The following is a 13,641-nucleotide window of genomic DNA, read 5'->3' on the forward strand; positions in this document are numbered from 1 at the left end:
CGCTGTACCCTTGAAAAGAAGGAATTTCCTTTCTTTCCAGGGAGAAAGTCCACTGGAGTCTTGGTTTGGACCTTGCAGCACCTGCCTGGTGCTGTGATAATGGACTTTGAAAGTTCTGATGCTGTTAAATTCGAGGTGTTATTTTAGGTCATTTCAGAAGCTTTAATGGCTCCCTGTGACTGCACATCTGGACTGATGATAACTGAAGCACAGACTTCGCAGGTGAAGGAATATGAAAAAAAAAGTTAATAAAACGATAATATTTTAAAGGCTTTTTTCCCAAGTGTCAGATTCAGGCTTAAGAAAAGCCTGTGGAAAAGTAAAGTTGGGGTTTCTAAGCACTGCAAAGTGAGGCAATGCCTATATGATGATTGGGTTGCTTCTGCCCTCGTGTCTAGTCATTGCAACAGTCTTTAGTTACATTCCCCACAATATTTCATATACACGTGTGTATATACATCTCCTCCACTGGCTTCTGTGCGGCTTTGGCCTGTAATACCTTCGGCGTGCTCATTAGAGAAAATGAAATGTATGAAGCAATAAGGTAAGGTCTATAAAAAGTCTTACATTAAAAGCAAACAAGACCTGGAATTGTTAAATCTGTTACAGGGCTCTTCCATGAAGCTGTGCAAGTCACTCGAACCTAGTGTCTCTCAGTGCCCATTCTTCCTATTTTTTTCATAAGCTCATGGGAAATGCACAGTTTGTGATCTGGAGAAATGCTTTTCTCTCACAACCATAATTGAAGTCACCAGACACTGAACGTGTAATCTTCTGCTAAAGTGGGACTCCTCTGCTATAGGATCCTGGCTATCTCAAGCTGGGCGCTATGAATCACCAGGCAATTTTGACCTTAATCTCACTGGGCCCCAGTTTCCTGTCTGATCCCTGTAGGACAAGGTAAAATGCAGAAGACGTTCATTGATGCCTACAAAGCACCAGCAGATTAGTGATGAGCACCACAAAGAAATTAATCATGCCATACTTGAGCAGAGGTTGGCTGGTGTCCCAGGCATAGGGAACAGGGCCATGTTGAATGAGAAGTATAACGGGGAAAGACTTAGCCATTACCCGTTCGCTGAGCACCACCCTGAGTGTATCCTACATGCATGATACGCAAGAAGCCTTAATTCTTCTTAATTCCTGTGTGCTCGATTCAGCTATCCGACCCTCTCAATGCTGTAGCCTCATGTGAGTTCTGCATCCCTTTGCTTTGGACTGCCAAAAGGATCCATAACTTCCAGGTCTAGTTGTCCAGACTTGTGCAACACAACAGAGAATGAATTCTCATCAGTGCCAAATCAGATACCAGCAAGTACTTTGGCTCTGAGGTTTCACTGATGTTTTCCATCAATTTTTATACCAATAGCAACAACTTTGGTCAAGTTTCTATTGATTTCCTGTCTGTCAAACCGCTTTTTCAAATTTCTAATGGGAGAGGAAGCAAATGATAAAAAAATAGGAAAGAAAAGAAACTGTAATTTACCCCCCCCCCCCTTTTTTTTCCCCCTAAGTATTCTTTCTTGATATTATCAGCTGTTGGTATGAGCAGAGGTATTTCCTCCTTCCTGAAGGCTACTGTCCAAACGAAATGAAGAAATGCTGTCACATGTATAAGCAGATCTGGTGGCATCCCCTCAGTAACTTTTGAACTCAAGATTTCACTTGCATGGTGAAAGGGACAGTGGGCTCACAGATGCTTGCTTCCTGCAGGTTTCTGACGAGTCCCACACACACTTCTTGGGTGGTGTTTTGGAGCCAGTAAAAGAGAATTGACCTTACTGTTCTCCCTGCTGAGGAGAAGAAAGTTGCAGTACAAGCTCACCTGTTGTCCCACTCCAGTTTGTGACACAGGTGTACTTTAACCATGGAGAAAGATTTACTAAGGACTTCATGCCTTATGGATACCAGAAAAGTCTCTTTTGTCACATTCTTCTGTGCAGATCCTCTGGGCTTTAAGGAGCAACCTCTACCTGCTTTTCCTGCAGTTAGAATGCTTCAAACATCTCCCTCTGGCATCTGTTTCCCACCTGAGCCCTTGTTTCATCAATATACCGGGAAGTCATGAAACACAGATCCATTGGAAATCAAACACTGTTAGTTTTGGTGTTCATAGCCCGATTTGTAAAAATTGTGCTGTTTATAACCAAAGCTTGTGGTCATTTTGATTATGATTTTTAGAGTGGGAAGTCTTCTGTGTGCACCTGTGTTAGAAAACAGCTTTGAGCCCTGCCAAGGGTATCTCATCACTCAGTTCTGCTCACAATATTTTTAGACCTATGTGAGTGTGTCTCACTGAGTGCCCAAGGTGGTCCCAGGGAACCTGACTCACCTTATTACATCCAACCACTGAAAGCAAAGGCGATGTTGTGAATCGGTTCAGCAGCTCGTGTGTTTTAATGACTCGGGCCATTGAGGTGGACCAGTGCCTGACCTGTTTATGCTGGCCTGTGCCTCCCTCCTCTTCTAGGAGCCCCCTGAGTCCCCAGTGACAATTTTTCAATTCATAAATTTATGGAAGATACATTTAAGGCTCTCTGCTGTGGATAAGAACCAGTTCAGAAATGTTTAATAGTCCCTGAAGTAAAATAACCCTCTCCTGTAGGTTTGGATTCAAAGGGGCAGCTCCTCACTGGCCGCAGCTGAATTTTAGAGCGTGCACTGTCTCCACTTGCTGTGGGAGTTGACGTTTGCCCGCTGCTCAGTGGATATGGGGTGTCATGCCTTTTGTAGAAATACCAGTAAAGAGGTAAATCACCCTGAGCAGGTGTTTCAAATTTCAGAAGAAAAGAAATGGTGAAGCAGAAGAGGAAGGAATTGTGATTACTCTTTTACCCTGGCACAGCAATGTGCTCATTCCCTTTTAGCCTTTTTTCCTTTTAGGAAAGAAAGCCAGTTTCTTTGCTTAAAGAAATAAAGTTTGAAAGCTGGGAAGAAAGAAGAACTAGGAATCCTCTGATCTTCCATCAGGAATCTCGTTATGTTTAGCTTAGACTGTTTTTTTAATGTTTTAACAACTAACTATTTCCCTAAAATTCAAACTGTGTTGACTTACCTGTTCTGGGATAAAAGAATAAATGCATTTTGAATGACAGTGAATTTTCTGCCACATTTAAGAACAGCTGGTTGAGACTGGAGTATTTTTCATTTGGAAAGAAACTGCTTAGCTGCCTTTTTCTGACCTCAAACCTTTCTGACAGCTTCCTCCATGGTGGCTTGATGCTGTTTCCAAGCACAATTTGAAGATCCCCCAAAGAAGACAAGAGTCTCTTTGCAGTTCCCAGTTTGCTTTCTTTATCAGACTCTTCTTTTCAAGGTTATCTTTAGCCTCATCCAGCATTTCAGGAAAAAAAGAGGTGTCCTCTGGAGTTTTTTGCTACCTTGATGTAGAGGCAAGCATCCCACCACACGTCCTGCCCTATCAGACATCTGTGATATTTAAAGATACGTTTTTGGAGCTTGTCCCTCTCCATAACCTGTTGTTTAATTAGCGCCACTGGAAATATAGCAGCAAAACTTAATAGTGGGAGCTGAAGTTGAGGAGATGGAGTAGGGAGGATAGAGCGGCTCTTGGGCATGACTGCCACACCACAATGGCGAAGTTTAGTAGAAAGGGTAAACAAGACGGGGTCTGATGTGTTAATCAAAAGATTGGAGGGATGAGGTAAGTAGGCAAATCTAGGTTTCGAAATAAGGATGGGAAATGAGTAGAAGAATTCAAATTGGGTTCAAATTGGGTGAAACAGAGGGAATTGGGGAACAGAGGTCCTGGCAATACTGTCCAGACAGATCAGTCACACAGTGTTTGCCTGTGCACAGAGGTTTTTATATGGCTACTGCTCACTGGAAAGAAACGAAGGTGTGTTGCCGTCCACCTGCCAATTACCAGGAGGCAAATTTCCCTGTATCTGGGGCAGAGCTCAGCAGGAGCATCTTTTAAACCACACCACTCTAAGCAAAGTCCTTAAGATTTCAGAACCGGGGGTGGTGGGTGTGAACCAACAAGTGTTTGACAAATAGGGTCCGGTTCACTTCTCAGGCTAGGTTTATATCAGCATTCACAAGCTGACGGAGCTTCCGTATGCGAAGTAATGGAGCTCCTCCTGATTTGCATTTGCTTAAACGAAAGCAGAACCAGACCTTTTCCTTTCAGCAGCTGCCTGCGGGCCGGCTGGCAGGGACAGCCGTCCCGGCACCCAGGTTGAAAGAGCTGCTCCTGCAACAGCTCCCGGTGTGGCAGAGATTTACTTTAAGCAGAGGAGTTCAGGTGACCTCAGTGTGACTTGTTGGACCAAGACCCAAGCACGGGAAGGAGGAGGTGCTAATAACAGGCTGGGAAAAAAAAAGAGAATTGATTTTTCTACAGCAGAATAACGTCCTCTGGGAGAAGCGCTGCTGCCTGGGCCAACTACAGCAGGAGCGTGCAGCACACCGGGATGCGCTCTGCGGGGCACGCTCCTGCCCTAGCCAGACAGCGATTTTCCATCTCTTGTTTCCTTCTACGATCCTTTCTAGTCTGTAGCAGCATGCAAAACCAGCAGAGGCAGAAGGAATAGGTGGAGAAATTCCTTCCAGGATCTTACTGTCCATGCCTTTAAAAGACACTGTCCGAGTGATGAAAAGGCTGGAGGGAGAAAGGCAGCTGGGTCAAGAGTAGGGAAGAGCTTACACGGAGATTGATTGGCGTGTGGTGTCTCACTGCACCGACTCATCCGCTCCTTTGGGGCTCCGGCACAGGAGCAACCCGGTAGAGCTGGGGCCCTGAAAAAAAAAAAAAAATGATGGAAAAGAGGGCTCCAGCCCCAAACCTGCCTCCTGTTGCCTCCCCCTCACAGCCGCTCTCACCGGGGGAGGGAGGAATCCTCCGGAAAGATGGTCGATGGCTTCGTGCGAGGCTGGCATTTTACATGTTACCTTGCGCTTTACCGTGATCATTCGTGGGCAAAATGCAGCCGCCTTCCCTTATGTCAGAGGGCATTTCGTAGTCCGTTTTTCCCCCCAAAACCCAGCCGCTGAGAACGTGGGAACGTCCTAATAAATCACGGCTCAGGCGAAAATGCCGGGGTTTATAACAGCGTTTGGGGTTTTTTTGGGTTGGGTGTATTTTTTGTTTTTTTTTTTTTTTTTTTTTTTTTTTGGTTTGCCTCCCTCAGGGAAACGGGGCAAAACTTCCAAGGGGGTTTCCCGGAGCGCCCTGCTCGGCGACAACCAGAGACCGATGCCCAGCGGGACTCGACCCCGGGTGCCCCCGCCGCGCATCCCCGCGCCGCTCCATCCCCCTCCCCCCCCCCCCCCCAACCCCCCCCCCTCCCCGCCCATCTCCCGGTCCCGGGGCGGCCCGGCTCCGCGGCGGGGCGGGCGCGCAGGCGCGGGGGGGTGGGTGTGTGGTGGGGGGGGGGGGAGGCGGGCGAACGGGCGGGCGGCGGCGGCGGCGGCGCCGTTAGCGGCGCGGCCCCAGTCCGCGCTGCAGCCGCCGCGGGGGCGCCACTACCATGAGCGGCCGCGGCCGCCCCTGCGCGACTCACGGGCACCGGGCGCACCAGCCGCCGCCTCCGGCTCCCCCCCCTCGCCGCCGCCGCCGCCGCCGCTGCTGCTGCTGCTGCTGCCGCCGCCGCCGCCGCGCACCCCCGGCCGCCGAGCCCGGCGCTGCAGGATGCCGGGGGGCAAGAGAGGGCTGGTGGCACCGCAGAACACCTTCCTGGAGAACATTGTCCGGCGCTCCAGCGGTGAGAGATTCCCTCCCTCCCTCCGTCCGTCCGTCCGTCCACCCGTCCGTCCGTCCGTCCGTCCGTTCTTCCCCCCGCCCGCCGCGCCCCGCTGCCACGCCGATGGGGTCTGTGCCAAAGCGGTGCCTTCAAGGAACGGGGTGCGCGGTGCCCCGCTTGGAGCCTGCCCTCCGCCGTCCTTTCCCTGTACCCCCCCTCACTTCTTCTTACATCGTTGTCGGTACTAGGAATTTGTAGCTTTTTGGGTTTTTTTTTTTTTTTTTTTTTTTTGGTGAGCTGCCTCTGAAAATAAGTAGTCATCATCTACGTTTCTAATAGCATGTCTGCTCGTCAGGTCATTTTTTTTTTTTTCCTTCTTCTTTAGTTTTCTAATAATTGGGCTTGCAACCCAGTTTTCGTTCAGGTTTGTAATTCTGTGACACTTTCAAGTCCGTGGCAAAGGTACGGGGAAAGAGGGTGAGGGAGTGACTGTGATTTGGAGGATGGTAATCCTGTGGCTGAGAACTGTCTGCAGTTGCTCATCTACAGCTCCTCTGTTAGGTGAATATTTACAGGACTGGTTCAGGACTGCGTGGCCATCAAATTGTTCCTTGCTGCTGGAGTTTTTTACCTTTTCATCCAGGGCAAAGCACTGATCAAGAGTACTCTATACAGCTCCGTTAAAGTTACGATGTGGTTGCAGACACCGTCTCTCTAGGTGTGTTAAGGTAGATGCTGCTTTAGGCAAGTCTTGTGCTAGTTACGTTCCTTTTTTTATGTAGTCTTTGCACTGGCGCAGAACTACCGAAACATATGAGTGTCTGCACAAATGAAGTCCAATAAGAGACCCCTCAACTTTGGATCTGCTAAAAGGTATCTCCTTGGACAGCCCAAGTTTAGGGCGACCCTGCCATACCAAAGCACTGCCGTGCCAGCGTGCATCTGGGGACGTGAATGGGAAAGGCGGGCAGAGCAGAGCATTGAGAAAAGCTGCCACATGTATTATTAATCAAGACATTAATAGGATGTGCAGTCGTGCTGAAAAGTGTTCCCTTCCACCTTCCTATTGCGCGATTCTGGTTTTACCTCGCGTTCATACTAATGTGGTCTGGTGCGCTGGCTTGAAGTTGATTTCGATGGCAGGTAGTGAATTGGTGATTCATTGACTTCCACAGGAGCAAGAGTGGGATGAGGACTTAGAATTTGTTTTAAGATGTTGTATGTTGAAACGCCAGCCTTGCATTAAACCATCAACCGTTTTTTGGGGGGCTTCCTTCCTCCCGCATTGCCTGTGTCGGTTCTGTGGTCGGCAGCTGACTGCCTGTCGAGCTCTGTAGCTGCACGATCACTAAGAGCTAGTTTCCCACAATAGTGTATTTATTTACCAGAACATTAAATGCAAAATTAATTAATAGGGGTTTATGTAGCACTTTCCCTCTGACAATTTCAAAGTGCTGGGTGGAATTTAATTACACTTCACAGCTCCTGTGGAAGAGGACACACAGAAGCATTCCCAATCTGTTCTTCGAATTGTGGCGTAAACAGGGGCTTGAGGCATCACGGTTGCTTTCCCAAGGTCATGCGGCAAGTCAGTGGCAGAGCTGGGAACACGGTTTGGGATTGCCATGCTTTTGTATCATGCTCTAATTAAATCACGTGTCCTCCCTGGTGAAGGCTCAGTTAAGCTTTGAGATGTCAAAAACTGGAAAAGCTCAGAAGGCTTTCGAACATTGTACTTTAAAAACACGTATCCCCTGCCAGTTTTTAACCTGGTCTAATTTGGGAGCATAAATCTTGCTGATTTGGTCATTCATTCTGCTTTTTCTCTGCCACTGATGGTGCCTAAGCATGGTGCTACAGAGGCAAATCTACCCCATTGGACAAGAAAGCAAAAAGTGGATTGGGAATTTGTTTTTAACTCGTGTAAGTGGTCAGTGTTGTGCCCTGAAACATGATTTAGTTCTTGTTTTTGTCATCCAGGACATAACCCTATTTGTCCTTTACAGAAATAGTAATTTTCATTGGATTCAGCACTGTTTAATCCAAACTTAATGGTATCCAGTAGAGTAAATCTGGTTCAAGTATCTCCTGCCAGTACTTGGTAGAAGGCAAGGATTTGGTCTGCTGACTGTGTGCTGGGTTTTGTTTTTATACTTGGATTCACCAGTTTCCAAGAGATTTTTCATTGACAAGTTGAGGAACAGGATGAAGGAAAGACTGATGATTGGTTTTTAAAATACATCTTCAGCATCCTCAAAAAAAGCCCTTCTATCACCTTTCCTGGTTCAAGAACACTCTCTTTTGAGATTTCTCACACTTAGGGAATCCCACGGCACTTCTTGACCATAAGTCTTCTCTTAACAACCAGGAGAAGGTTTGTAGATAGAGGTAGTATCTTCTATTAGACAACACGTATGGCTGGAAAACTTAGACAGGTATTTCGGCAGATAGGCTGTGCTTCAGGTGAAATGGAAGCAACAGTTTCAAAATGAGATGTAGGTGGAGACAAATTACTCAGAATTGCCAGAGGTGGATCTGAATAACAAAATTTATAGACAAAATTGCAATAATTTTAAAATGGGGCAAGTCAGAACTGGCGTAGTGGGAACCTGGTGTGCAGACTTAGTATGGTGGCGAGCCTGCCGCTAAAAACAATCATATATTCAATTTTTAGCATTATCTATGCGTTTTCTCTTTAGGAATGTTGTGAACCTTTCCACCCCAGCTTTGGCTACAAATGAGATTAAAATTGTGGGAGAAACGTTCACGGTGAGTTAGTCAGGAGCAAAGCATCAAAGAGCTGAGCAGAAAGGAACGGGGAGGCTGTGGCTCTTCTGCCCTCCGTATGGGGTGGTGGGATTTCTGGGCTGCTCTGCCGGACGTTCCTCTCCCAGCCAATGTATTTGGGAAGGATGGAGCAACTGCCAAAGCAATGAGGGGGTCCCGTGATGTCCCTTTGTCTCTTTGAGAGACAACTTTACGCCTTGGAGCTTGTGAAGTGTTTTAGAGCAGCGGCATACTTGGCTTTTTGGACAGTAGCACGTTGCAGGTGCTTCCCAAAGTATTTGGTGGCGGACGGTAACCTCAAAGCTGCTTTGTGGCTTCTTTGCCCACACCGCAGCTGAGCTCCACTTGAGGAGAGACAAAATCTGCAGGGAGAAGCGGGGTCTGTCATTAGATCAACTGCTGTGGTTGGTAAAAAGGGACGAGCCCTCGGGACACACAGACCTATCTTCAGGGTAATCTCAGTGCACTCTCTGCAATCTTTTTTTTTTCTTCTCTTTTTTTCTTTTAAAGCACAGTGAAAATTCATCAAGTAAAGGCCTTATCTGAGGCTCACAAAGATTGATATGATCTCACTCCAGCCTTGACTGTGCCCTGGATCTTAAGAACACCAGGTGTTTTGCTGAGCTCAAAGAAGAAGTGGTTTGTGAGAGCACTGGGTTAAATCACATTAAGGTGACCGCCTTTTACTGACATTAGTATTTTGGACTTTTAATAAGGGCCTTCCTTAGGGCAATGTTATCTCCTAAGATGTTCTCAGCAGTCTGTGCCCATTATTACTAATGTTATTGGTTGCTTCTTCAGTGCATTCAGAGCTCCTGCTGATACCGACCTCAGCTCAGCATTGTGGAGGTGCGATGGGTACAGGATTTGGCAAGTCTCTAGAGCAGGGCTGGGCACCGTGGACCTGGCCCACATGCAGAGCCAGCCGGCAAGTTGAGCCACGCATGCGAGGGCAGGGAAATGTGTCTGTCTTGCCTGTCTGTCTTCACCCTTCACATATTCTAGCAGCAAAAGCGTTAAGCTTGTATTAATGGCGTAACCGCTTTTATGGTGGAGGATGAGTTTGGGAAAAGGTTAACTCTGGGACTTTGCGGCAATATGCAGTAAAGAGCGCTAACAGTCTGGGAGAGGGGCTTAATTTAGTGGAATACTATATATAGTCTTATCTATATGATAAGAGTCACCATTATTGGTTATTGTTTTTGTTGCAATAACTGTTAGAAGCTTCTTCGGGAAAATGGGTCTTTCGGGTCTTTCACAAATGTATTTTGACACTTGGGCTGAAATCTTTGCTCCGTAAGGCTTACATGGGAATTTTACCGTGAGCTTTAATGAAGCTAGCATTTAATTCCTGGCCTTTTTCAGCTTCGTGCCATGTTCCTACAAAGCAGTTCCTTCAGAGAGAGCTTTACGCCCTGCTGGGTCCCTGTGACTTTGATGGGCAAAAGGATCAGCCCTATTTACAGGTGACTGTGTTGTCAAGGCAGATTACCAGGAAGGGGGAGGGAAGCGAGTGTCACATTGATACGCTAAGACACCTTTTTCATTTTTATTGCACTGGTATTATAGGAAAAAAAAAAGTGTCTATTGTCTTTCCTGTCCTTCTTACTAGCCCATGTAGCGTACCTGATGCCTTACAGGCAGGGTGACAAAACATCGTTGTTCTAATGGGACACGATACGTGTAGGCTTCTCTCCCCTGAATTCAAACAAGCTGCATTTTCATCTGATCCAAATTAAGTTACACACGCTGCAGAGAGAAAGTTCTTTAAAACAAGTTACTTCAAGTTTACGGGATGTTTGTCTTTGGGGATCCTCTGTAAAAAATGCAGATCTCGGCACTTCCCTAAATCTCTGCATAAAGACACTATAAACTGCGGGGTGAAAGTTTCCATCCTCTAGTTCAGTTGACTGCGGAGAAGCGACCGAAGGGATGACCGAGGAGCTTGTGTCGTTAGGGCTTGCTTCGGCATTCGAAGGGCACAGGGCTCCTTTTGCAGTTTCTACGACTGCAGGGGGCCTGCTGATATGTAAATCAATGCAAAGTGGATTTTTACACTAAGAAGCATTACTAGATGACATTTTTGAGGAGTTTTCAATTGCAAGTGCCCCCCTTTCCTTACCCTTCAAGTTGGTTTGCTGAACGCAGAAAGATTGAGCAAGCTGACTGCTGCTGAAATCGGGGGGAGTTTTACACGGTCTAAAATTTTTTTATATGTGTTTTTTACAAAACTCCACCTGATTATGGCAGCTCCATACCATCATATTAATTTAGAAACCCAAATAATAACGTATGGTTAGCTAAAGGAATAGCTGGATTTCCTTGAGGTCTGATCAGCTGCTTTGTAAATTCTGGGTCTTCTCTTTCTAGTATTTCTTTTGGTGCGTATCGGTGGCGGTGGGATGGAGCGACGTTGTTCTCTTCTGGGGGAAGCTTGAGCGCTGCTGAGCGCTTGCCACAAGAGGTCACTGCAAGAGTTGTTGCGTTCCCAGGATAATGTTTAAATCTGAGCGAGAAGAGAAAAATGAAATTATTGATTTTTTTTTTTTTTTTTTTTGAGTAAACATCCAGGGTTTTTTATTGCTATTGGAAGGAGTATACAGCCAAAGAATAATGTCAGGAAGTTAAGTGAGCTGCAGAAATACATTTAATTAGCCTGTTTAACAGGGTACCGTTTGGTGGTTAACTGGGATTGTAAATTATTCTCCCGGAAAGCTGAGGGGATAGGATTTTCTGGTTTGATAAAATTAAGTAATAGAGGAAGATTTTGGAGTTAGTGCTCATAATAACCCGCTTTTCAGAAAAAAAGTTTGGTACTTGTTTAATCAGCACACTCAGTAACTGGCTATTTGAAGTGCCAAGCCCCCGGTAACCCAGATAGCCAGGGCCCGATCCTGCACCCACACGTGGCAGTGGGAGGGGGTCCAACTGCTGGCTTCCAAATAGCCCCTTAGGAGACTCACCTGAAACAGCAGCTCGGTGCTGGGCTGGGATCCGTCCTGTTGATAGTTTTGCTTTAGGAGCAAAGAGGAGAGCACGGGAGAGGCAGACGATCCTCTGCCAAAACAGGTTTTTTGAGATACAGCCAGGCTCTGTGAAGCTGCAGCCAGGACTAGCTTTGGGCTGAGTGTTTGCAAGAGGAGCCCCCACGTCTGAACAACTACTGTTACAACAATTTTCTCATCTGGGCATGTGAAGCTAGCGCTCTTGTTTGTATAAAGCTAGAAATCTGATTTTTGGTTGCTCCCCGAGGGTGCCTGTGTACCTCAAGCCAGAGCTACAGTGTGCTCCAGTTTAAATTTAGTTTTTCTACATCTGTGTTGTGTTCTGCATAATTTTAATAGAAAACAGATTCAGCGCTGGCATTCGGATGATAACCGGGATAGGTGAGGATTAGTTTAACTCTAGGATAAACGAATGTGTGTGGGAGAAACTGTGACCAGGACTGTATGAAATGTCATTTTGCAGGCAACTCATAGGGTTGATCTCTTGTCCTTATTGATTCAAAACTCTTCCTGGGGTCAGTGATGTTGTGCCACAAGAAAGGCAGGGGACCACGCTGTTTGTGGGCTTTCACATTCAGAATGATTTAAATTAATTTTTTAAGTTTTCAGGAGGTAAATTCCAGGCAGACTCTAATCTTTTTTCTTGAGCTCGCGTGCTAAACCGCTGAAAGCTGCTGTGTTCCCAGCTAAGTGACTTACACGTGGCTTTAATATTTCAGCCAATGCTGGATTATTTATCTTTTGTTTTATTTGAGGGGCACTTATTTGGGGCAGGAAATAGATCATTTTTGCATAGTCGGTACGGTGGCATCTTGCTCTGGGTTTAACCCTCTTTGCATTTTCATAATATGAGTATTAAATGAAAACAACACTGGTACAGAAAGGTGACGTAAAGAGTTAGTCCTTTGAGAGATTTTTTTTCAGGCAAGCAACGCTTAATGTGCTGGATAAATTGGATGACACTGATGTTTTGCATGCTTTAAAGACACCGGGGAAATAACAGCTTTGTTAGAAAACAGCGATGTGGTTTTATAGTAAGGAGCACGAAGTGCCGGCGGAGGTTGCCGCTCCAAGCACAGCGGTTTGTCTGCAGCCGACCCCAGAGCCGGAGGGACGTTGGTGCCCGTGGAGGCCGATTGCGGAGGGCACTGCCCTCCAGAAGGGTTTAGGATTTTCCCTTGTGTTCTGTTGGGATGCAGTACGGCTCGCGCATGTGGTTGGAGTCACTGCAAACACCACCGGTAGAACTCTGTATTATCAGGGCCGAGGCTTGCTCAGGAGAGCTAAAAGAAAATAAAAAAAAAAAGAGAATGTTTTTTAGGACCCCCCCCTCCCCAACACACACACACACACACAGAGGAGCCCCATGAGTTTTCCAAGATGGTCTGAAACAAGACTGCAGCAATATGCTGACCCTGTGTAGTTGTAAGGAGAGTCAGCTGACAGCAGTTTAAGTGGTTTGGGGCTTTTATAAGACAGCATTAGCAAAAAAGGCAAATTGCAGACGTTTCACAGACCCTGTCAGGTCCGGGCTGCATTTGCTCTGCAATGGAAGGGTGGTAATTCTGAAGGACAGCTCTGTGTAAAGTTGCTTGAGTTAGGAGGTTATTCCTAGATGGAAACACTGCTACTTTTTATTATTATAATAATTATTATTACTTGTGTTCTGCCACTGCTTCATTTTTTTAAAACATCTTTTCAATGGTGACTTTTCTAAAAAGATTAGTTGCCTGTTTTCTTGGGATGAGATGGAATTCTGAAATGGTGATTTAAACAATTTTGGTTACAAGTGGTACCCAGGCATTCTTGAGAAAAGATGATTAGAGACAATGTTTCTCACTTGGCTAAGCATATCTCCTGGAATGATTTAGCTGTTCTTGCTCTCCTGTGATTACATAACATGAATTTTACACTGCTTTGGGCATTTTTTTTTGGTTAAAAAAAATTGCTTGCACACTGTGGTCTTTTTTTTTTTTTTTTTTTTTTTAAACAAAACAAGGCTCAGCGCTGTGTTGAGTATTAGCTACTGCAAGATAGAGTAAGATTAAAGACTTGCTGCTCTACAGCATAGACTGCACTTATACAAGTCTTTTTACAATACAGAAGTGCCGCAACAGCAAATAGAGTGCCGTTAACAATTGTTT

General features: G+C 46.0%; 1 protein-coding gene across 1 annotated transcript in view; it reads left to right on the plus strand.

Annotated features, from left to right (window-relative positions):
- Nucleotides 1-5,606: 5,606 nt before the first annotated feature.
- The window catches only part of KCNH5 (potassium voltage-gated channel subfamily H member 5), a 159,238-nt gene continuing 151,203 nt past the window's right edge, over nucleotides 5,607-13,641 (plus strand). The window contains exon 1 of the mRNA XM_049828989.1: nucleotides 5,607-5,726. Within this exon, the coding sequence (XP_049684946.1) occupies nucleotides 5,654-5,726 (73 nt within the window). The 5' untranslated portion in view covers nucleotides 5,607-5,653. The remainder of the gene's footprint in view (nucleotides 5,727-13,641) is intronic.

This window comes from Accipiter gentilis, chromosome 25 (assembly GCF_929443795.1).
Source record: "Accipiter gentilis chromosome 25, bAccGen1.1, whole genome shotgun sequence".
Lineage (NCBI taxonomy): Eukaryota > Metazoa > Chordata > Aves > Accipitriformes > Accipitridae > Astur > Astur gentilis.